At 40.1% G+C, this 25,402-nt stretch overlaps 1 protein-coding gene across 1 annotated transcript in view; it reads left to right on the top strand.

Annotated features, from left to right (window-relative positions):
• The window catches only part of ADGB (androglobin), a 259,425-nt gene that overhangs the window by 94,711 nt on the left and 139,312 nt on the right, over positions 1-25,402 (top strand). The window contains exon 10 of the mRNA XM_075203593.1: positions 14,906-15,000. Coding sequence (XP_075059694.1) covers positions 14,906-15,000 — 95 coding nt within the window. The remainder of the gene's footprint in view (positions 1-14,905; positions 15,001-25,402) is intronic.

The following is a 25,402-nucleotide window of genomic DNA, read 5'->3' as shown; positions in this document are numbered from 1 at the left end:
AGAGAAGTAGGTAATTCTTGAGTAGTCAGTGCATCTTTAATTTTATCAAAAAGCCCCTGCCAGAAGGCGGCAATTAACGCTTCAGTGTTCCACTGAAGTTCAGAGGCTAATATCCGAAATTGAATGACGTACTGGCCTACAGTACGAGAACCCTGACGTAGACGGAGGATGCTGGTTGCAGCGGAAATAACACGACCAGGTTCATCAAATACACTTCGAAACGTGGAAATAAATTTGGCACTATCCTGTAATAATGGATCATTTCTTTCCCACAGAGGGAAAGCCCATGCGAGAGCTTGTCCGGAAAACAAGGAAATGAGATAGGCCACTCTGGAACGATGAGTAGAGAAATTGTGAGGTTGAAGCTCAAAATGAACTGAGCATTGATTTAGAAAACCCCTGCATGTTTTGGGGTCTCCATCATATTTTGACGGAGAAGGCAGGTAAAGCGTGGAAGCAGTAGACACCTGGGATGGCACTGGGGAAATGGAGGAAGGCACAGGAGCATCAACAGTAGCTGTGACATCCTGCACAGACGCTCCCTGGGAGGCCAACGCCCGGTAACACCGCAGCAAATGTCGCTGGCGAACATCCTGTTGTTCAATACGGGTAACCAGATGCTGCAGCATCTCTTTAGCTGTAGGTTCCGCACCTGGGTCTGTCATGGCCTGATCTTACTGTCACGGGCACTAGGAGTCTTTGCCCAGGATATCACCAGATGATGGACTTACCAGAGTAATATAGCTGGTACTATGGTTCTCTGGTAGCAGGGTGACAACGGAACAGGAGAAACAGCAGATGGTGAGAGAATGCTCAAGGAAAGTCTATGACTAGCAGCAACTGGTAATGAGTAGATGAATGTACACGAGGAACCAGATGGACAAGGAAACATGAGGAGAGTCAGTGGTCTGCGTATAGCAAGTTGTACCACTGCTATAGTGAGGAGTAATGTCCAGGAGTAGCGAGGAGGTAGTGAGAGTCAGCGGTCTGCGTATAGCAAGTTGTACTGCTGTCTATAGTGAAGGAATGGAATCCAGGTGAAGGTAGGTAACGGGGAAGTCAGTGGTCTGCGTGTAGCAAGTTGTACCACTGCTATGTGAGAGGATACTTGAAACTGGTGTCACAGGGAACAGGAGTCAGTGGTCTGCATCAGCAAGTTGTACCACTGCTATATATATGTGAGGAGGAGCACGAGGAGATGAATGTAAAGCAGAGTATACACGGGGCACACAGAACTTGATCCCACGATGATATCCACAATACAACAATAACTGACAAGCGCTGCTTGAAGTATACAAAGTCACAATAGCAATCCAGGCAATAGGAGACAAAGTCAATGGTAACAATAGCTTCAGTGGATAGGAGGCTCCGGAGAAGAACAGAACTCAGTCCAGATGGATATGCAATACAAAAGCAAAGTCGATGGAAAGTATGCATACCGCGGTTCAGGAGAGCAGGCTGTCAGAGCGACGTGCAGGGATACCTGAACGGCTGAAGGACGGCAGGAGGAGAGACCACTGGAGGGTGGAAGCGGTAATCAGGTTGGTGCAGCGCACGGCAGGTAATCCAGAATCAACGAAGCAATACTCAGGAAGCAGTAGTAAGTGAAACTGGAAACATGATGAACACGGGAGAGTAGAGGCGGTCTGGAACCCTGTAGTAGTAACAGAGGCAGCAGAGTGCTGACACGATAAACACAGGAGAGTTGAGACGATCAGGAACTCTGAAGTAACGGAGGCAGCAGATAGGAATCAGCTGAGTGCAGGCACGATGAACACAGGACAGTTGAAACGAACAGGAACTCTGAAGTAATGAAGGCAGCAGATAGGAATCAGCTGAGTGCAGGCACGATGAACACAGGAGAGTTGAAGTGAACAGGAACTCTGTAGTAGTAACGGAGGCAGCAGATAGGAATCAGCTGAGTGCAGACACGATGAACACAGGAGAGTTGAAGTGGTCTGGAAACCACAATAGCAGTAAACAGGAATCAGCAGAAGCTGAATACACGAGGAACACAGGAACACCTTCAGAGGCTCATGGGGAATGAGACTCCAAGATCAGGCAACCAGGTAATGATCACAGGTGGTTTAAATAGGGAGGGTTGCCTGATCATCCAATCAATTAAAAGCAACAGGTATTGAAGGCTTGATAAGGGCTGCACATGCGCAGACCCTCAGGATGGTGGACGGCCACGGTTCCTGAACACACGGGAAATGGCACTCACAGTCCGGTGAGTGACACAAGGGAGCAGGAGAGGGAGAGAAGTTTGGAGGCAGCAGGGTCATAGGGATTGTCTATAGGGATATTAAAGTCCCCCAAGATGAGGGAGGGAAGGTCAGAGGAGAGAAAGTGAGGGATCTAGGTGGCAAAATGATCGAGGAATTGGTAGACAGGACCAGGATGACGGTAGATAACAGCAACACGGAGGTGGACTGGGTTGAATAGGTGGATAGAGTGTACCTCAAAGGAGAATAAAGAGAGTGAGGTTTCAGGGGAAAGAACCCGAAAAGAGCAGCAGGAGGAGAGAAGTATGCCGATGCCACCACCTTGTTGGTCCCCAGGTCTAGGTGTGTGGGAGAAGGACAAGCCCCCGAAATAGAGAGTAGCAGGAGAGGTAGTGTCCTCAGGGGATAGCCAGGTTTCAGTGATGGCAAGCAGGTTGAAGGATCTAGAGATAAAGAGATCATGGATAGAGGTAAATTTGTTACAAACGGACCTGGCATTCCAAAGACCATAGTATAGACGAAGAGAGGGAATACGAGAGATGTGGATGAGATTGTTGGGGTTGCTCAACTGCAATGGTGAGTAAGATATGGAGCGAGGGGCATGACAGGGTGAGAGGGCTGGAATTGGACTAGAAGCAGAAATAAGAGAGGACTTGTCAGCAGACAGAAGATGGGGGCAGGTGAGCAAGAGGTGGGGGGGAGGAGATATGGGGCAGATAAGGGGGCTTATGAATGGGAGAGGCAGAAGGTGTAGGAGTGACGTGAGGGAATAGATTTCCTGGGGGGAAAGAGAGGTGGTAGGTAGGAGCAGACTGACGCTGAGAGAAGAGCAGCGAAGTGGACAAGAGGGAAAAGGGTGTGAGTGTGGTAAAGGAGGAGAGAGGAAAAGAAGGTGGAGGGCGCAGCGAGTCAGATCAAGAGCACAGAGGCACAGAAGAGAGGAGTGAAATAGGAAGGGGATGGGAAGGCAGAGGGGGAAGTGAGGAGGAAGAATATGGAAGGGTTTGACAAGGGAAGCCGGGGGATAGAGGGAGAGGACAGAAGTGAGAGAGGAGCAAATCATTATAAATCTAGAGAAGGTGTGAAATAGACAGTTGAAAGTAATATGAAAATGAAGGATGGTAAGGGCTTATAAGTGAGGCGAGGAAATGGTGAGAGCAGGAAAGGTGATTAAAGCAAGAGGGTACAGCGGTAGAAGGAGAGAAAAGAGGAAGAAAAGATGTAAAGTATGAGCCAGGGAATATGAAGCAGTTAGGACAGTAGAGATACCAGAAGAGTGTGTTTAGAAAAACAGTTAGATTAGACAGTGACATTAGGAACGATTGGAAGGCAATTGTATAACATAAGGCATAATACAAGGTGCACTGAGCTGGTTTTTGTAAGACAACAGGACAAGAGGGAGCCAGATAAAAATGCAAGCTAAGTGCAGCAACAGTGCGGTTTAAAGGTGGGAATACAAGCAGCATAAGTGGAGTCAACAGTGTCCAGGCAGTTGACAATGCAGGTGGTGGAGGATATAAGAGCTCACAGCTGATTGTGGAATGTTGTTCTCATGTAGCAGTGTTTGCAGGTAAAAGGTTTCCCTGCTGTTCTCCTCTTGTTCATCTCTTGTATATCTTTTACTATACTAACTAAATTTGGTAATACACTTGTAAAAATCCTCACTTAGAAGAATCCTCACTAGCTAACACCCTCACATAGGTAGAGTCTCACAAAAGTTTTTATTAATGCAGACAGGAGGAGGAGGTTCCTGGAACCCATTTCTCCATCTAAACCACATAAATGTTTGTTTCAAGTGTAGGACAGATTCTGTTTTCTATCAGAAAACTTCAGACCTACTGTACAGTTATGAGAAATTAATTGATCTCCCAAAAATTTGCCTCTATCCCTCTAGATATTTCTCTTGCAGTCCCACTCAATAGACAAGTACTATCACAGACTGTAGGTGATATCACAAACTAATGGTAAGGTCACACACTGTAAGAAGACGGCATCTCCCAAGGCTGAACAGCCTACCGAGTTCCCATGCATGTGGGTTAATACTTACACCCAGGCAGATATCCAATTTAACCAATGGTAGCTTTTATTGATGAAACAACAACAACAGGCACACAACCAACATATGTACAGGAGTAATAGTTACAGGTATATACAATGGACACGAGGGTAGTACATACAATACAATACCAGTCCTATTATGGCCAACCTGGGAAAGCTGACTATAGGCACATGAATTGTTGCCAGCTCATTCTATGCTTCTTAACACAAGTCCTGGGTTTGCTGAGACTTAGTGACTGCCAGCAAGGTAGCGGTCCCGTTTCACTGTAACCTCCTTTATGTGATCGCACAGATTCACAAGACCTGGGGTAACTTACCCAAAAGAAGAAGAATAAGGGTCCTCGTAGTCCTTCTCCTGACCTCTGTCCTCCATCAGTTGGCAGGAAGGAACCATTACTCCCTACACTAGCCTGTTCTTTGTTAATAACCTTTAAACACTAAACTTCTCATTCTAATATCCCCAGAACCACCTCAGGCTGTAGATATGGGGAAAAAAGTAGGCAGGCCCCAGTTGGTTCGATGGATCGGCAATCTTTGCCCTTGCTGCTTCTTCAGCGGCCCTCTGTTCATTGACATCTTGGACCAATCGCAATATCTCTCAATGCACTAGCATTTCTACTGACTGCCAGACTGAAACTACTGAGGAGGAAAGGTATCTAGGAGTCACTATTTCAGGGGACTTAAAAGCAGGTAAGCAATGAGAAAGTCAAGTCAGATGCTTGGTTGCAAAGGCATGGGAATCAGTAGCAGGAAGAAAGAAGTAATAATGCCACTGTATAAGTTATTGGTGCAGGCTCATCTCAAGACAGAGGCCATGTCTCCAGAAGGATATAAATACATTAGAGACTACAAAGTAGAGCAACTAAAACGGTTCATGGTCTACAGCATGAAAAGACTAAAAGATCTTAATATGTATAGTTTTGAGCAAAAAAGGGAAAGGGGGGATAGAAACTTTCAAATATATCAAGGGTTTTAACTAGAGATGGGCGGGCTCGGTTCCCCGAGATCCGAATCCATCCGAATTTAGCCTATCCGAGTACCGAGCCGAGCACTTTCGGTACTCTCCCGCCCATTCGGAATCGAAATCGAGGCAAAACGTCATCGTGACGTATTCGTATTTCTGAGCTCGATTCTCGCGAGATTTGAAAAGCAAAAATACCAGCCTCCACAGCAATCCATAGCCATTTGACAGAGGGAGAGAACAGGGTTAAGTCACAGGCTATATCAGCGCAGGGACAGAGCAATAATTGGACACATTATTGTTTCTATTCTATACAATTCTAATATTAATACCAATTGTTACAGCAGCAAGTGCTTTTGGGGTGTCCCTTATTCCCCATTCTTTTGCAGTAATTTTTCTGGCTGTCAAAAGTTATATTTGTCAGCAGTATAAAAAACAAATATTTAGCACTCCAAGTGCTTTTGGGGTGTCCCATATTCCCCAGTGTTTTACAGTAATTCTTCTGGCTGTCAAAAGTCATATTTGTCAGCAGTATAAAAAAAACATATTTAGCACTCCAAGTGCTTTTGGGGTGTCCCATATTCCCCAGTGTTTTACAGTAATTCTTCTGGCTGTCAAAAGTCATATTTGTCAGCATTATCTATCTAATACAATTTTGGCACTACAAGTGCTTTGGCCTCATTAAAATGGATTCAAAGCAGTCCACATATGAGCAGAATCAGCAACCCGGTTCTGTCACCAGACCTGATGGTAGTGTTCCCAGTACGTCATCTGGGAAAGGCGATGTCAAAGTACATAGTCTTTTTAAATCAGGGGAAAAAACACACACCAAAAAAACATTTACCGCGTTGAAGCGAAAAAGAAGTGTAACTGAGGAAAAGTTAAGTGCCGATAAAAAAAAAAAATTGCCAACATGCCATTCTACACACGCAGTGGCAAAGAAAGAATGAAGCCTTACCGAGCCTTCTTCTTGTACGGTCACTCGTGACCAAGCAAGACCAAGTAATTTGGAGTCTAAAAGTGGTGCACAACTACTGTTACGCGTCAAAGCCGAGCTGCAAGAAAACAGTAAGGCATTAGAGGATAATGTATGCTCTGAATCAGAAATTCCAACAATCCCTGTGTAGAGTCCATCCAACAGTGGTGTGTCTAATCGTGAGCATTCTGTTAGTGACAGTGTACCCATAAAGAAGGGTTCTTTCAGCACTGCTGCTGATGTGTGCCTTAACAGCCCGAGTGTAGCCGGTGATACACCAATTGGAATTAGAGGGGGAGATTTGTGTAGGCGACGAGGGCACTAATGATGATGTTGATGATTATGATGCAGACAGATACCAAATTGCCTTTCTCAATTTCTTTTTATATTCTAGACTCTATAACGGCTGAATAGTTTTCTATTTTACTCCTAGTGGCGAGGGGGTCTGATGCAGACAGATACCAAACTGGCTTTGTCCATTAATTTTTATAATCTAATTCTACAGTCTATGCAGGCTGCTTTTTTTCTACTCAACTACAAGTGGAGGGCGGGGGGTCATAGACAGCCACCAAACTACCTTGGTCCATTTCTTTTTATATTCGAATTCTACAGTCTATGCAGGCTGCTTTTTTTCTATTCAACTACAAGTGGAGGGCGGGCGGGTCATAGACAGCCACCAAACTACCTTGGTCCATTTCTTTTTATATTCTAATTCTACAGTCAATGCAGGCTGCTTTTTTTTATATTCAACTACAAGTGGAGGGGGGGGGCTATAGAGACAGAAACCAAACTGCCTTTGTCCATTTCAATTTATATTGTACAGTCTATAACATCTGAATCTTTTAGTATTTTCTACAAGTGGAGGGGGACCTAGAGAGACAGAAATCAAACTGCCTTTGTCCATTTCTTTATATATTTAACTGTAAGTATAGGGTGTAATATACACCCAAAGATGATGGCTGCATTGCCAATAGGCTAAGATGAAGAGGAAGACAATCAGGTTTGTGTGCAGAATTAAGGACGGCCTACCAGGGATTAAACTGTTTTCTCTATAATTTATTAGCTTTAGAATTACCTTACTTATCCAAGAAACAGGTGGAGCACTGAATTTGGTTATTTTATGCCCAAAAACATTGATTTTTAAACAAAATTGCAAAACAAAAGCAAACAAAACCAAAACCAAAACACGCAAGGGCGGTTTGGCAAAACCAAAACCAAAACATGACGGTAATCCAGATCCAAAACCAAAACACGGGGGTCAGTGAGCATCTCTAGTTTTAACAACGTACAGGAGGGAAACAATCTCCAAACGAAGAGAAGTATTTGAAGACAAGGATATGCACTGAAACTGAGGGAAGTATGTTCAGAGGAAATTTGAGGAAAACATTGTTTCACAGAAAAGGTAGTGGATAAGTGGAATAGCCTCCTATCAGAAGTGGTAGAGGCTAATACAGTAGAGCAATTTAAACATGCTTGGTATAGACAGAATATCCTTACAATATCCTTACAAAGGACTAAGGATCAGATAGGTTTTGAGGTTACCATACATTAAAATATGGGCAGACTAGATGGGCCAAGTTGTTCTTATTTATAGTCGAATGTTATATTTCTGTCATGATCAGGTGTAGAAATATAGGATCCCTGGATCTGTCTAACTTAGCACTACTCTACCCAGAGGCGCAGAGTCTAATGGGACTGGTTGTCTTCACCAAAAACCCCTGCAAGCAGGGATGGGCTTTGCAGCCACTGCCCCGCAGGTCGAGGCCCTCAGAGTGTTAGACGAGAGCTGTATGGAGAACACAGGAAAGGGAGAAACACTACAGAGAGATGCTATTGAGTGACGAACGAATATGAGGAGAAGATAGTCGTGAATGAGTGGCACTGAACAGCAACCACAGAATCACTGGAACAGCAAACTGAACACGAGGGGGTGATACTTGTGGATGAGTGGCACTGAACAGCAACCAAGGAATCACTGGAACAGCGAGCTGAAGTGAACAGAACCAAGGTAACACTGGAACAGAGAGCTGAAGGTCTAGTTGCAGATGGGTAGCGCTAAACAGCAACCAAGAGATGATAGTTGTGGATGAGTGGCACTGTACAGCAACCGTGGAATCTCTGGAACAGTGAGCTGAACACAAGCATATTATAGTTGTAGATGGTGGCATTGAACAGCAACTGAGGTAACACTGGAACAGCGAGCAGGAATAGCAGGAGCTAAAGGAGCCACGTCTTATCCACTGTCTGGGTTAGACACAAAGAGCAGGCACCTTACAGAAGAGTTAGGTGCCTTAAATATCTTGCTGGTGGAAGAACCACCAATAACAGCAAGGGAAAGGATTTAAATGGAGAACGGGTCTGCAAATCCAAAATGGCCACCGTCATCGGACATATCCGGCGCTCAGCGCCAGGAGAGATCCCTGCATGGAGCATGTAAGTGTGTCGGGACCCAAATGCGGGCCCAGCTTGTGATAGTTTCTTTGTTTCTATAACCATTGGTCCACACCTTGAGCTCTAGCCTGCCCTAGGCATCCAAGGTAGGCTTCCATTATTTTCAACATCTGCTCCCTCTTATCTCACCACCATTCTAGTTGGATGTCTTCCCAAGTAGCCTCAAAGGACTCCCAAGGGTATGGGATCCTCTCCATCTCATACGCCTGGAACCATTCTGCATGCTGGAGGCATAACAGGGCTCCTCCATCCACTATTTCAATCTCATTAGGCACGCGGCAGGACTGCCTCCTACTCTGAGGGGCCATAGTCAATTCAGGGTTGTTAAAAACCACTTCTAATATTGTGGGGCTCACTACCCACCTCTGGTTCACTCCGGGCTCTCAGTCGCGTGATTGGGTACCCGGTTTTTGATTAACAGGCTTGTAGGTGGATTCTGCATCCAGACCTCGTGCCTCTCACTCCCTGTTTGGTTTGGTTACAACCCACTTCACTGATATGGGAAGGTGTCTCACCTACAGTCTTTTCCCCTAGCTGAGCTTCTCTGCTCAAACTTCACCCTCAGCTGGGATCCGACTCATTCCACACTCATGGGCATACAATTCCTTTATTATTCCTCACCATTCTGCACCCAATACAACCTGAGGATATGCTCTGCAGTTCCCAGGTTACACTGTTACTCCCCGGTAAACACCAGACTGGCACTTTACTCAGCCCTTTGCTTACAGGAGCACTCTCCTCACTCTGACTTGCAGGGTGTACCAAACCTCGCCAAGCCTGTGCCTAGATGGATCATCATTGCTACTCTAGGCCAAGTGTCTTTTACCTGGACACATGATCCCACGCTCAGTTCTGCTGGTAGGCATTCACACCCTCACTGTGCCAGTACTTTTCTTGCCCTGGACTACGCCCAAGTGCCACAACCTCTTGCTTGTGTTTTTGTACTGATCACCCACCTGTGACGTGCCTGTGCCGGCTTCGGATAGCTGCAGAGCCCTGGACCACACCTTCTGTAACATCCCTTGCAGCTCTGCTTGGCTCGGGTGATCCCACTGTCCCTGCCATCAAGTGTGAGGAAACGACATCTCTCAACGCTGAACAGCCTACCAAGTTGCCCGTTACATGGGTAAATACATACACCCAGGCAGATATCCAACTTAATGTTAGCTTTTATTAATAGAACAATAAAAACAGGCACAAAAACAACATATGTACAGGAATCATAGTTACAGGTATAAACAATGGACACAAGGGTATTACATACAATATGACACTAGTCCTATTATGGTCACCTTTGAAAATTTGACAATAGGCTTACTATTTGTTACCAGCTCATTCTATGCTCCTAAGCACAAGTCCTGGGATTTCTGAGCCTTAGTGACTGCCAGCAAGGCAGCGATCCTGCTTCACTGTCATCTCGCTTTGACGAGCATACAGATTCACAAGACTTGGGGTAACTTATCCAAAGGAAGAGGAACAAGGGTCCTCACAGTCCTTCTCCCAACCTTCATCCTCTGTCAGCTGTCTGGAACTGATGCTTCCTACACCAGCTTGATCTTTGTTAATAACTTTTAAACACTAAACTGGTCCTTCTTATACCCCCAGAATAGCCTCAGGCTGTATGGCTGTGTTTGGCTTTCTTCCTCTTCGGATCTTAGAATGCAATACACATTTCCTAATTAAGGTGATTAAATCAGGCACAGAGAACCACCCGTTCTGGCTTGTGAATGCACTCCTAAACCTTATCTAGTTTGCCTAGAAATGTAGCTAAAAGCACAATCTTAGTCTCTCACTGTTAGCCTGCAACGTATGGTTAAATAACAATGTAAATAGCAGGACAGAATATTTGCAATCTATATAAATGGTTACATCATAATGTTATGTTGGCTTTTCACTCCATTGTGCTGTGAGCATAACACTAGTCTGGATAGATTTGGAACAGACATGGGACACTACACCTAGCTTCATCTCCTGTTTTTTAAGTAAACAAAAATAGCTTCTGTTAAATAATTGTCTGGTCTATCTGATTATATATTAATTTATGTATTGTATCTAGAGATCTAGAATAGATGTAGACTTTCTCTTTTGGCATAAGTAAACAATAAAAAGCCCTAGGGCTAAAATGAATACCTCACCTACAGTGTAACAGATAACACAATCTCATATATTATCAATCTTAAGGCTGATATTCAAACACACTATGGTGAGCAGAGAGATGCTATGGGGAATGGGGGAATAGAAACACACATACATGGGTATATTTGCTAAACTGCGTGTTTGAAAAAGTAGAGTTGTTGCCTAGCAACCAATCAGATTCTAGCTGTCATTTTGTAGAATGTACTAAATAAATGATAACTACAATCTGATTGGTTGCTATAGGCAATAACTACACTTTTTCAAACACGCAGTTTACTAAATACACTCCAATGAATGCAATTAGCCATAATGGATAGAGATCTGCCCACAGGTCAAGTCCTCCCTGTCTGTCCTGCTAGACAGCTACTGATAGGAAGGTCCAGGAAAGAAGGCTGAATGCACAAAGTTGGCGATGGGTCAGCAGTCGGGACAGGCAGCGTAGGTTCAAAGATAAAACTCACATTCACAGGGGTGGTCAGGAAACAGGCTGGGTCAGTAATGTGGCAAGCAATACAGAGTAATGCAATAGAAGCTATGAGAACCTGTGGCTCAGGCACAGACAAATGCATTAGGCAGGCACAAATGGCACTAAAACAATAAGAAGCTGCATGGGTATGCACCTTAAAGGAATGGCAAAGTGCCCAATTCCACATGCCATGCTCTTGAGGATGGCTACCAGATTTTAGTGAATAATTTAAATGGAACGTCATGAAGTGGAGTGTGTACATCATTAGCTCTCACGCTGGATATTGCTTCAAGTAAATAGAAATTACAATCAATTATCTATACAAACCAATGAAAATGAACCATATTAGAACCATAAGACATTTTCCACCTTAGAGATCAGTCAGCGACAATCCAAGTAACTTTGAAATCTTTAAAAGATTAAATATGGCAATCAGTCATGAAGTCCATGGTCTGGAGGAAAAATAGAAAGAAGTTGACAATGGAGAGATTTTTGGAGAACTTCGTTTTGAGCAAATACTGGGCAGTCAGAAACTGTATAATCTTTTTTTTAGTTTAGGCCACAAGTAAGTGTGAGTGATCAGTATTCCAGAGTCATTAATACCAAGATAGCCTGAAAATATAACACTCTGGGACCAGGTGAGGAGGTCAAGATGAAGATCTGCAGAAATAAATGTTTTTCCAGAACATATACCCTTTGAGCAAAAAACAATACATGAAGGATTGATGATATGATAGTTCTTCTAAAATATATTGTTCTAAATATCAAAATATTAAGATAGAGAATCTGTTTTAACATATTGAGACCCTGATAGGTGAGGACAATAATGAATTAGGAGATTGCCTATAAGGCTTATCAAGCATTTTGAATATAAAAATGAGGTGAATTAAATCTTTTTCAAAAAAAATAAATATATTTTTCTTGTATAGGCCCATAAGCCCACAATTAGAATGAGTTAACCAACTCAGGTCACACTTGCATCAATAGCAGTAATGAAGGTAGACTTCCCATGTAGAACAGTATCTGAATTTTGCAACTAAGTTTTGTTTAGTAAAATTCAAAGCACTTCCTTTATCAATGAAACTAACAGACTACCTCAAAGTGTGAAATTAAAACAGTAAAAGGTCAGTTTAGATGACACTTTATCAATTGGAAAGCTGTTAACATTTCCCAAGATGGCTTCCACTGTACCACCTAGGATTTGGTATTTCCCAGTTTCAGACACGGGCTAACAAAGTGGTCCTTGGCGATGCAGTACATACATATAACAAAATTATCATATATGGGTGTGTTTCTCTTCAGAGAGATTAAATCGATTCACATGCGTGAGTTCCTCATAGGAATGAAGAAATGGTTTATAGAAGTATGGAGTTAAAAGGAGGGTGCTGATATTTTATTTCAAAAGTACACTCCCTACAATTAATGTAAATTTTATTACATAGAAAAAATCTAATCTAAGGCAGTTGGGGCCAACTCTTCATTAATTTTGTCTAAGAGGTCTTACCAAACAAAATGTTACTATCAGGACTTCATTATTTTCAAGGCTAAAGTGTAAAAGTGAATGGCCTACTGACCAACATTCATGGAGACCTGTTGCGCATGTAACAAGCTAGCAGAAGCAAAGGCGACTCAATTAGGCTCAGCAAATACTTTATAGAAAACTGCAATAATAAGAGATACTTTGTGAAAAATAGGGTAATTCCTTTTCAATATGGTGAAGCCCAGGCAAATGTTTCACCAGAGAGTAAAGAAATGATGTTTCATCATCATCATCACTATTATTTATATAGCGCCACTAATTCCGCAGCGCTGTACAGAGAACTCACTTACATCAGTTTCTGCCCCAATGAGGCATACAGTCTAAATTGCCTAACACACACACACACACACACACACACACACAGACTAGAGTAAGTTTGCTACCAGCCAATTAACATACTAGTATGCTTTTGGAGTGTGGGAGGAAACCGGAGCACCCGGATGAAGCCCACGCAAACACGGGGAGAACATACAAACTCCACACAGATAAGGCCATGGTTGAGAATTGAACTCATGACCCCAGTGCAGAAGTGCTAACCAGTTAGCCACCTTTAGCTTGTTCCCAAGCACTCATTCAAAATGAATGACACAATGGTTAAGAACACTATATAGGCTTGAGGATCTATATGGTAATGAGGTGGCATGGTAGAGTTATTGGCATGGCAGTTGCAGGAAAAACGACTGCATTTAAAACTTGCACCTTGCAAGTAAAGCCTTAAGCAAGTCCATGCAGGTAGACTGACGTTGTTAGAACTGAATTATGTTGTCCTGTTTTGCCTCCTGCTTCTCCACATACTCAAACAGGTCTAAAACAGCTGAAGTAGATAACAGAATGTCACCGGAATCCATGGTCACACTGTGGGTATTGTCACAAAACGTATTTGCTCTTACAAGACGCTAGTAGTTGGTGCTGGATTACTCAAGGCTTTGAGTTAAGTGGATGTGCAGTCTTCACTAGGGACCATATGCAATAAATGATGGCCTTTAATCTGCGACACCCACAGATCGTGGCTTCCCAGGTATGGGCTGTTAAACAAACACTAACATAGAATGGACCAGGGAACAGGAAACTAGAAAAAACATTGGAGAAAGACCAGTGGCCTTTGCAGATTCACAGTAAAAAATGACCTAAGGTCAGGGTCAAGGCAAACATTGATGGAAGGAAATAGTGCAGACCAGTAGCAAGAGATCAGAAAAGCAATACAACAATAAACCAGTTGCTCAGGCACAGAGCAATGCAGAGTTCAAAATATTAAACCTGACATCAGCAGGTACCACACATCTGCACCACATGCTTGGTGCCCAAAATATGAGAAGGAAGCAGCAGCTCAAGTGTGTTCCTAAGAGAAACGGAAACACACCTAACACCACAGGGAAATTGGAGATCCAGGGAGTACCACTGTGTGTTATATGATAGGAACTAAACAATTTGGTTATGTGTATTACAATTCTATTTACACCTGTACCTTTAAAGTAGAACTGTGAATATTAGCTGGATTACCAGGTCGCAAAAAAAAAACAATCCTGCTTCTTAGCTTCTATCCTGCTAAATTTTATTCTATATTCCACACACTAAACTAATTGACCTTAGAGGCCTTTAACTTCCTTTGCCTGCATTTTTTCTATAATTTTATATTGTCTTTGACCTAATTATATCTTTTGTACTGAACCCTTAAACTAAAATAGAACATATAGAATTAAACCTAGGAGATTACTTTATTAGCACAACTTAACATGAAACTTGTGCTGGCTTTATTTTTATATGGCTCTCCTTAGAGAGTATATCTACAAAAATACAATTATCTTTTTCACACATTCCTAAATTACATTGACCTCGGTTGCTATGTCAGTGGGAAGTGCAACATATTGGTCTCCAAACACCAAAGGGGTTCTCATTTGCATCATGAAATGTAGCACTAATTAAATATAAAACTTGATTTAAGTACTTATATTTAAAACTTTACTTTGGCTACTTTTTCTATTCAGGTTTTTTGAGTTTGTAATTATAATTGAATTAGACAATCTTTGTTATAGTTATAATGAAGCGTTGAAGCTGAAAAGTTTATTTATGTGTATTACTTTATTTTCTGCAGCCACTTCTGCACTGCTAGTGCCCCAGATGGTTGTGTATGCCAGCTACTTACCACTCCATTTGAGCGAACAGAAGATTTCTGTACTTGGGCAGATGGTAAGAAATTTGTCCTGCATTCAGTCATTATAATTCAGGATCATTTACTAGTCTCATAAATAAAAGTTTTATTTACTGAGGGTCGCCACATGTATAAAGGAAAATCACATAAGATATGTTCCATATTCATTATTGTTATTCTAAACTTTGTACAAATATTTTATTATGATGTCATATGAATGTTAATGAACAGTGGTTGAATAAGGCAGTGAAGGGTCCCAGTACAGAAATTATTGACCTCTAGTGCGATACATTGAAATAGTTATTCCCTGCACTATACTAGCAATAATCACAGCTGGGAGGGGGCGTGTCCTAGCTCAACTCCAAGTTGCAGTGTAAAAATAAAGCTGTCTAGTATTTAAGTGTTACATGCAAAAGCAGCCTGTAATTTGTTTGCACCCCTTTAATTCCAACATAGTGCATTAGAAAATGTGCACCTTTATTTTATTGATTTGCATTACTCCTAACTCTAAATGAGGCATAATATGAGCAGTGACCCTGTACTTGCTGAAGTGTAAACTGTATGTAATGTGGGGTTATAAATAGTGTCAAGTATGTGCTTTGTACTTACCTTCTGTCTTTAAGGTTTAGCCTGGCTGAACATAACAATTCACTGGCGAACGGTGGTCACTGGAGTTCAGTAATGATCTCTGATTGGCTGCAACTGGAGTTTATAGGTCTTGAAGGTAGTGGCGCAAAGTAATTATCAGTTGGACTGCAGACCTTTTGTGACATTTTAAAAATAAAGGATAATATTAATACGTGACAAGAGTGGACCAAGTGGAGATTATTGGAGTAGATAAAAAAGGGCTAGGTAGAGGAAGGATGGATTATCTTTCTTTACTCTGCCACCCATATGACTATGACTTGTGCATGACTTTAGTCAGAAATCCAATTTCCCTGTAACCAAAGATTTGCATTGTATGAGTTTAATTTCCCCCTTCAATATTGGCATTGCAAAGCTTCAGTCAGATCTGTCCTTATAAAAAATGCTGTGAAGACCTTCAGACACCTGCCCAAACCAGATCTGTGCAGGGCTTTAATCAGAATCTCCACTGCCCCTAGAACTATGGCTATGCAGTGCTTCATTCCGAAACTCTGCTGCACAAATACATGTAACAACCCCCTCAATGTGGGAGTGTTGTAGGTGTGCTGTGTGTGTGCACTACTCACTCATTCTCTTGATTGCTCAGTGCCTCCATCCAAGTCATTTCAGATGTGCTCTGTGGAGATGTGGGTAGCTTGCTCTGCCATGGAACGACTTGAGAGACTTCCTTGATTCCACACAGACCTCTCATGAATAACACAACACCATGTTATATCTGACAATATTCAGCTTCACACCAAGTGATAGATTAAACTAAAGTTTCGATTTTCACCTAAATAAGGGCCAAATAACACCACAGCTCAGTCTTTAGATGTTGGAATTTAAGTTTCCTTTATTTTCACAGTTGTTTAAGAATACAAAATTACAGTTTCCATCATACTATAAACCTCTTTCACACTGGCTAACTAATGCAAACACTTTAGTAACAGTGATCACTGATGGGTACAGTACTTTCAACAAGTATGGGGTTACAGAACAACATGGAAGTGTTTGCAGATGAGGTGGGTGGCTGTCAAAATAAAAAATAAGCGCACTAATTATGCAGAGCAGTGTACAAATGAGATTTAATTTTACAGAGTAAGATTATCTAAATGAGATAAAGGGGTGGAGAGGGTGCAATTTTAGGGCATGCATTTGCTGTACAGAGTAGTGCTCAGCCATATTCACTCCACAAAAGAACTTGCATTTTGCTCCAGCCCAGAGCCTGCAGTCTTCGGGTCTTGCACTATGTCTTTCATGAGACACATTTTGCACCTTCATGTGTCCTCAATTTCCTGATTAATTTAAGCCATAAATGAGGTTAAACCAAGCAGTATTTTACAAAAAAGTGTAAAATTTTAAAGTGGTATGAGGTTGTACTTTGATATAATATTTTCACTTTTGCACAGTGGGCCTCTTGTGATTTTTCTGCCTGTCAGCACACCTAGATGTAGTACTAGCATGCAGAGGTATCTCATGATAGTGGAGAGTAGGTATGTATCTTCACTTGTACATAAATGTACCAGTGTAACATCAAGATGTTTTGTGGTGCGCATCCTATATACTTCGTAATTTAGGCCCTCAGTGTTTCTCCAGCAGGGATTTTGCCTGAAGCCCTGCATAGCCATGGTTGTAGGCGCAGGGAGGATTTTTCACAAGAGGGGAAAGCATGTTTATTAATTGAATATTATGGTTTAGCGATCCTTTATCACTAGTTTGCATGATTTTAAACTAGAACTAAAACCAAAACCCGTATATATTTACTTTATGTTGTAGCTGATGGGTCAATGTGCTTAATATATAGCATTTTCTCAATTAGTTAATGCTCAGCAAATTAGAGCAGTATTAAAAAGATAATTTTTTATTGCCGACTCACCGCAATTGATATAAATCAAATTACCTGATTTATATAACTTTGAGAAATACAATTAATGTACTTAATAGATAGCACTTTCTCAATAAATTAATGTTTAGCAAATTATAGCAGTAATAAAAAGATCATCTTTTACTGCCGACCCACCGCAGGAATATCTATGGCATGTTGCCAGCTGTGAATGAAAACAGCTATATAGAAAGTCATGATTATCATTTTGCAACAATTATAGTTACAACAGTAACAGTAAGAGGAATAACTATTCAGTGTAAAAACATTTGGCTTTGGTATAGATAACTGGGGATTACTCTATAAGGGAATATATTATAAAATAAATATCTCTCACTATACATTTATTTATAAATCAAACTAATCAATCAGAGGTATAATTACACTCAGACTTTCTTTTTTAAATTTTTATTTTGCATGTATCACTTATATTTCGCTGTTTTCTATAAATAATAACAATATAAAAAAATAATATACTAACAGTTAATAATTTGATCCCAATTTTATTAATCCTAATCAGTAAAGGTTATGTTTTAATATTTGCTTCTTGATCTCTCTAATCCATTTGTGAAATCCTTTTGGGACTTTGTGAGTGCACCAATCCTAAGTCAGCGTCCATTTCTTTCCCTTTTTTCCAATGCCATTGTATTTACACTGATGGTTGCATCATAGGCTATTTAAATAGTTTGAAATTGATGCTCAGGTAAATAATAATGAAATACTTAGATAGCTATAAGTCCAACTAAATTTTCTACTAGTGCGACGTAACTTTTTTCCTTTTCATACATAAACTATGGTTATTTAAATATAACCATTTTCCTATGTCAGCACAGTAACCATATAAATATAAGCATTTTTAATTAAATTTATTTTTCTGTTCAGAGACTCTAATTGATATCAAGATAGCATGACTACTCTAAATTTAAGACAAGAACTTAATCAAGGACAAATCCATTGGAATGAGAATTTAGGTACAATATTCAATGAAAGATCAGAAAATATCAATTCAGACAAAACCTGGTCTGATAATTTATTTGACCTAAAACATCTATTAATAAATGAATGTAAAACATTTTGGAACAAAACAACCTTTGATCACTATAAAAAACTCAACATAGTCTCTAGAGGACTAAGACCAAAACTATATCCAGCCTATGAATTAGCAAATAGTGAATTAAAAACTGAATGGGAACATATTGTATTACAATGCTCTAGAGATTTAATCAAAGCATTGATTAAACATGACAACATCAAATTAGAAGAATATACACAAAAAATTACTGAACTAGAAAAACTAAAAGAATTTGAAGGACTAGACAAATTTCAAAATACTTATGACAAATATAAAAAGGAGATTAAAGATATAGAACAATCAGTACTAGAGAAAAAGAGAAGAAAATTAATCAGACAAAAATGATTTTGAAACAAACAATATTTTTAAATGGAACAGTAGAAAATTGAGACAAAAAGATGAGTTTAAGGCTCTAAAAGAGATAAATGAATGGAAGGATGTTGTAATAAGAAGTTCTGACAAAGGTGGGAATATTGTAATATGGTCATTAGAAGATTATATAGCTGAGGCCAATAGACAGCTAAATGATAAAACTTGTTATCATAAATTGATATTCATTCCTACAGCTAATTATTTAAAACAATATCAAAACCTTATTAAAATGGCCTATGACAAAGGAACCATAGATAAGAATGCTTTTGAATTCCTCTGGACTGATAATCCCAAAATTCCTACTTTTTATATATTACCAAAAATGAAAAACACCCCCCAGGCAGACCTATAGTGTCTGGAATTGACAATTTAACTGAGAAAGCAAGCATATATGTAGATACTTAGCTTCGGGAATTTGTGACTATGCTACCATCATATGTAAGGGACACCATGGCCGTACTTGGTAAATTACAACATCTAACATTGGACTCATCAATCTGACTATGTACCTGTAATTTGAGGCATTATATATGTCCAGTATTGAACATCATATCGGTATAGAAGTAATTCAATATTTTTTGCAAATTAAATCAAAGAATGATCATAATGATTTCATTTTGGACCTCTTAAAATTTGTATTAACAAAGAACTATTTTTTTGTTCAATGAAAACTTTTTTCTCCAAGTACGCGGAACAACCATGGGAACAACAGGCACCCCTACCTATGCCAATATATACCTGGGGTGGTGGAAATTAGAACTTGTATTTACTCCCACTAATGAAAAATATGTTATTCTATGGCTACGCTTTATTGATGATATTTTGATCATATGGGGAGGTACAAAGGAGCTTTTTAAGGAATTGATATGTGGATTGAATCTAAATAACATCAATTTGAAATTAACATCAGAGATAAATTCAAGACAGATAACTTTTTTAGATCTGATCATATCAATTTCAGATAACAATGAAATAATCACTGACATTCACAGAAAACCCACCGCAACAAATAGCATTCTTCATGCTAAAAGTTTGCATCCACCTTCAACTATACGAGGAGTACCCAAAGGGTAATATCTCTGAATTAAACGTAATTGTAATGATCTTAACATATTTGAGAAAAGAGCTGGAGAGCTAAAAGAAAGATTATGTAAAAGAGGTTACAATCATAGTTTACTTAAAAAAACATAAAGAAACCAAGAACATCAGTGGAAATAAATTACTGTTTCCCAAACTTAAAAATAAAGAACAATGAACCAATCAGATTTATTAGCACTTTCAATCATGATTGGCAAAAGATTGGGGAATTAATGCACAACCATAAACATATTTTGGAACTAGATTCGGATTTAAAAGAAATTGTAGGAGATAAAATCCCTATAACCTGGAGGCGCTCCAAGAATTTAAAAGATCATTTGATAAAAAGTAATTTTTCAATGAAAGTACAAAATAACGATTTCCTTAAACAAACTATTTGCTTCATTCATTGTGGTGTTTGCAAGGCATGCAGATATAGGGTAAAAACAAAAATGTTTATGGACAGATACCACAAGGAACATAAATTATGACTTTTATGAACTGTAATACCCCTGAGGTAATCTATTGTCTTGAATGCCCCTGCAGTTTAAAATATGTAGCTATGACAAGCAGACCATTCAAACATAGATTATTGTAACATATTGGCAATTTACGCAATGCCAGAAATTATGTTTTAAAGATGAAACAATTAACCACAGTGGCAAGACATTTTCTAAACACACGATTGTGACCCTAGGGAATTCAAAGCTTTCGCTTTAAGGAAAGTGTCATTAAATATAAGAGGTGGTGATATGAAAACTGAACTACTTATGGAGGAAACTAAACATATTTTGTTACTTAACAATATACATAAATGCTATTGGACTCAATGATAACGCAAATTTTGCTGTATTCCTATGAAAAAAAATAATCTATTGGTTGTTATGAATTAAGTACAATACAAAACTAAATAGATGTATAATAATACATATTCAATAATAACTATGCTGTTTGAACATATATGCTTGTATGAATGTACTTATACAGATAAATTACTTTTAAGTAATATATATTTTTAAAACCATAACATCATACATCTTTAAGTTAATTTATTGTATTGGTTTATGTAAATTTATGTAAAAATTTGACAAGACACATATACAAATGATCTCTGAGAGGTGAAAGTTATTGTCATCATGTCTTCTAACAGTCATCAGAACATCATAAGAGAATAATAAATACTACTCTCCTGGATTGTCCGCTTCACAATAGCAGGTCCAACAAGTGAGGAAATCAGTTCAAATAAATACAGTGAGATAGGTTCCACAGCACATCTCTCACAGAGTATCACCTCTTGGTCAAAGTCAGTCACATACATGTCCAGCTCCCCTCTTTTATCACCTCATAATCCCACCTTGGGAACTGCCTACCCAGGGGAGTTGCAAAAGGTCTCGATTGGTGGGCTTCTCACACTTTCCAGCCCCCTCCCCTAATTCCCAGGTGTCTTTCCTCAGGTGACCCCTGCTGGGTCCGGCTCCTGGCTGTCTGTAGAGCTCACTAGTGGACAATCAATGGTAGTTTAATTCACTCAACTCCTGAGTGTTCCCTGTGGAGGTGGAATTTAACCCCTAAAGTACTTTTCCAAAGAGATGTTATAGTTCCATCACTGATACTTCCTGATAACAACATGACAAAAGTGCAGTTCAGGTATTGATTAGATTATGGGGTTGTCACACTGGTTTCATACACCATGCCCCTGGCTTTACATATATATGTGTGTGTGTGTGTGTGTATATATATATATATATATATATATATATATATATATATATATATATATATATCTATATATATATATATATATATATATCTTTGCTAAAATCCTTTTGTATATTTGTGGCTTGCTGATGCTGGTCTGATCATTTTATTTTATTTGAATAATTGAGGATATAAAAACAGTATATCCTCAATTGTTCAAATACAATGAACAGGCAAACGCCAGCAAGCCAGAGTACAAGGATAGAAAAGGATATTAGTCATAGCTGCCTACTCTGCCGAAATGTCTGGGAGACTCCTGAATCTCTGAGTCCTCCCGGACTCCCAGGAGAGCTGGGCAACCTCCCAGTTCCTAATCGTCTCAATAGTAAAGTGGCGGGGGCAGGTCTTTGGGCGTGAATCGTGAGTCATCGTGGCCCCACCCCTTCTGTAATTGATCGGAAAATGTGATTGATGTTTAGGGGGCGGGGCCAAATGACACAATCTATTGGGTTCCGCCCCCAACACGCCCGCCTCCTCCTGATCTCCCAGAGCAGTCCCTATCAATGTTGGTAAGTATGATTTTAGTATATCCTCAATTATTCAAATAAAATGAATAGACCAGCAAGAGTACAAAAATACAAAAGGATTTTAGTAAAGAAAAAAAAATGCAATCATGTGGGAGGAATGGGGAAAAACACACAAGCTAGACTCCATTTTAAGCTTTCAAAACACATTTCATAACTATATTCTCTCACTATAAACTCAATTAATCTCATATACAAACACATATAAACTTGTACCATTTATCCACTTATACATTTCTATTGGTCTCACATGGAAACTTCTAGCATCACAGCAAATACATTACTTAACTTACAATGGCAGCCATCTTGAGGCCTGAAAGGATTAGATCAACCTCCATTTTCTCTATTATCTGAAACTCAGCCTGCTCTAAAACATATTGTATACCACCTTGCTGCTAAAGTAGCTATCATCCCATCAATTCATTGTCTCCAGCAATAAATCACATTATTTAAAAGTTTCCAACTACCTTCAGTCATTCCGCAATCCATTCTAAATATCTTGGGAACTCCGGGACTTACATGTTACATTTTAAGACAAAGACAAATAATACAAACACTGTATATCCATTTAAACACCATAATCCTATCTCACTGTGTCTCAGAAATATATATATATATATATATATATATATATATATATATTGTAACAAAAGGAGGCATTTAGCTGGCAATATACAGAGAAAGCAGGGAAGTAGAGTAAAACATTTGTGCAGTAATGCACCTAGAGTGAAGACTTATGTATGAAAAGCAATAGTTTAAATTTGGTTAAACTTACATGATCTGAAATCCTTCCTCTCAGCAAACAGACAGGGCATGTCTGGTTGTGCAAACAGAGGCAGTGATGGGTGTTTTCTTTTAAAGAGAAGGTGGGTGTGTCACCTGTCCATCAAGCTAAGGCTGGGGGAGGAGCATCATGTATAAAAGCTTGTTTGTTTCATTTGTTCAGAGAGACCAATGCTGGGTGAGCTGGCTGGTCCTGAGAGAGAGCTGGACTATGTATAGCTAGTGTTTAGGGTCTCCATGATTGCTGTACAAGTATACGGTGTCAAACATTTACCATCCTGACAATAAAGCACCATAAAAAGGAAGTTGTTCGCGTGTGCTTCTGCTGTAGCGGGCTCTTGCCACAATATATATAGTCCCACAATTGTAAAGCATTGCAGAAGTTAACAGCAACATGGCACATTGTTAGTCATCCTAACACCATATTCAGCCATACTGCTCAACTATAGCACTGTCTCAAATATACAGCATTTCTATTTATGAAATACAATCAATCTAAAACACAGTCACATATTAACCACACAATCTACATTATCAAATCTACAACATCACGTTGTCTTACCTCTGATCACAGCATTCCAACACTATTAAAAGACATGCAGTTACACATTTTCCTTTCACCTTCTATTGAAATACATTATAGCATTCATTTTCACATACTAACCATCTGCAAACCATTACAAAACTATATATATCTAGATTCAACCACCCTCCATTTAAAATCCATTTTTCATACTAGCCAGCCTCTAATATAAATGGTCTTCCAGGCCTCTCACATGCACAAACCGCCACTACATTCAACTTGCAGTTTCCATCAGCTGGGAGCTGTATGTATCTGTTTGTCTTATTAGGCTGGGAGCAGGGAATAAAGACGGCCTCTGTGCTCTTTGTTACATAATAACAAAACCTTTCTTCTAGGTGGAGTTAACCTTCTACAGGAAATAGCGCACAGCATTTACTATGCAAAACAAGTTGCTTCTAAGGTTTTCACAGAACCTCCACTAACCACATGCTTGTAGAGGGGGAGGGAAATCACCCTTGTGTACCTAAGGAATTCAAGCACGACTGCTAATATATAATAAAACGGAATATAAAATAAGTCATATATATATTTATATATATATATATATGTAACCCCCTGTCACTGTGTGTAGTGTGATGTGCAAAGGGTACACAGTGCACCTCCTTCTCAAGCCCTGGCTAGTTGATAGGCATGGGTGTAAATGATCAGTGGGTCCTTGCACATGCAGGTGTTTCTTTCTAGTTAGTAGGACACAGGGGATGTCACTTTGGTGCAGTGTAAATAAAGTCACAATCATTTGGGTGCCAGACCATCTCTATAACAAACTCAACTCTTTATTTACACTTCTCCTCCAGCACGATAATCATAATGATTGCAGCAATAAAGAAAAATATATACAGCTCCTCACTCTCTCCAGCACAGTTCTTAATGTTATCCAGATGTTAAATAACATAATTTACATGTCTCTTGCACTCCATACTCACTGCAGATCACCCTCCTCTGCAAGGGCACTCACATGGATGCTAATAGGCAGGCAGCTTCTCCTCCATGCAGCTCTGACACACTCTGTGTACCTCTCAACTGCAGCTCATCCCTCCTCTGCGGGAATAATGTCTCCTGTGCTCTGTCACATCACTCTGTGTTCTCTCAGCCTCAGGATCTGACACTACAGCTACCTTGCCTCTTGTAGCAGCCCTCACTCCAGGGCCTCTTCCATGCAAAGTGTCCCACCCTATATTGGGTTCTCTATAGTGGCATGGAGTTCTCCTCCTCATCCCGGGCACACATTCCTTGCCCTGGCTCAGTCACCATGCTCAGACAGCCAGGCAATGCTGGGGGAGCCTGGGAGCTTCCACCCCACTCTCTCCCAGGTCCCCAGCTACCATCTCTCCTCTCCTTTGTCTCCTCTCTCTCTCTCTCTCTCTCTCTATCTCTCCCCCCTTAATGACTGCCCTTCCTTCCTTTCACTCAGTCTCACAGGCTGGGCTGGGTTATCACCATGGTAACCAGTTTATGTAACTTTTTATAAACTTCTAGCTAATCCTCTAGGTGACCCCTCCTGTATTTACTGAAGTGCAGGGTTTTACTAGAACACCACTAGGGGGGTGTTACATTCTCCCCTGATTAGCTGGGCACCCTAAACTACACCTAGTGGGGCTGTCTAGCTAATCTCACTCACACCTAACTCACATATGCGCACACATGTAAACAATTTCTACATCACTTTTGCATGCAAAATCACAATGTAAAGTGAACACAGCATAGCAATACAATGGCAGTATGAATATAAACACATTTCACATTGCATACCCCACAACACCCCCAA

This window comes from Mixophyes fleayi, chromosome 3 (assembly GCF_038048845.1).
Source record: "Mixophyes fleayi isolate aMixFle1 chromosome 3, aMixFle1.hap1, whole genome shotgun sequence".
NCBI classification, from domain to species: domain Eukaryota; kingdom Metazoa; phylum Chordata; class Amphibia; order Anura; family Limnodynastidae; genus Mixophyes; species Mixophyes fleayi.
This window is presented reverse-complemented; position numbering and strand designations above follow the sequence as displayed.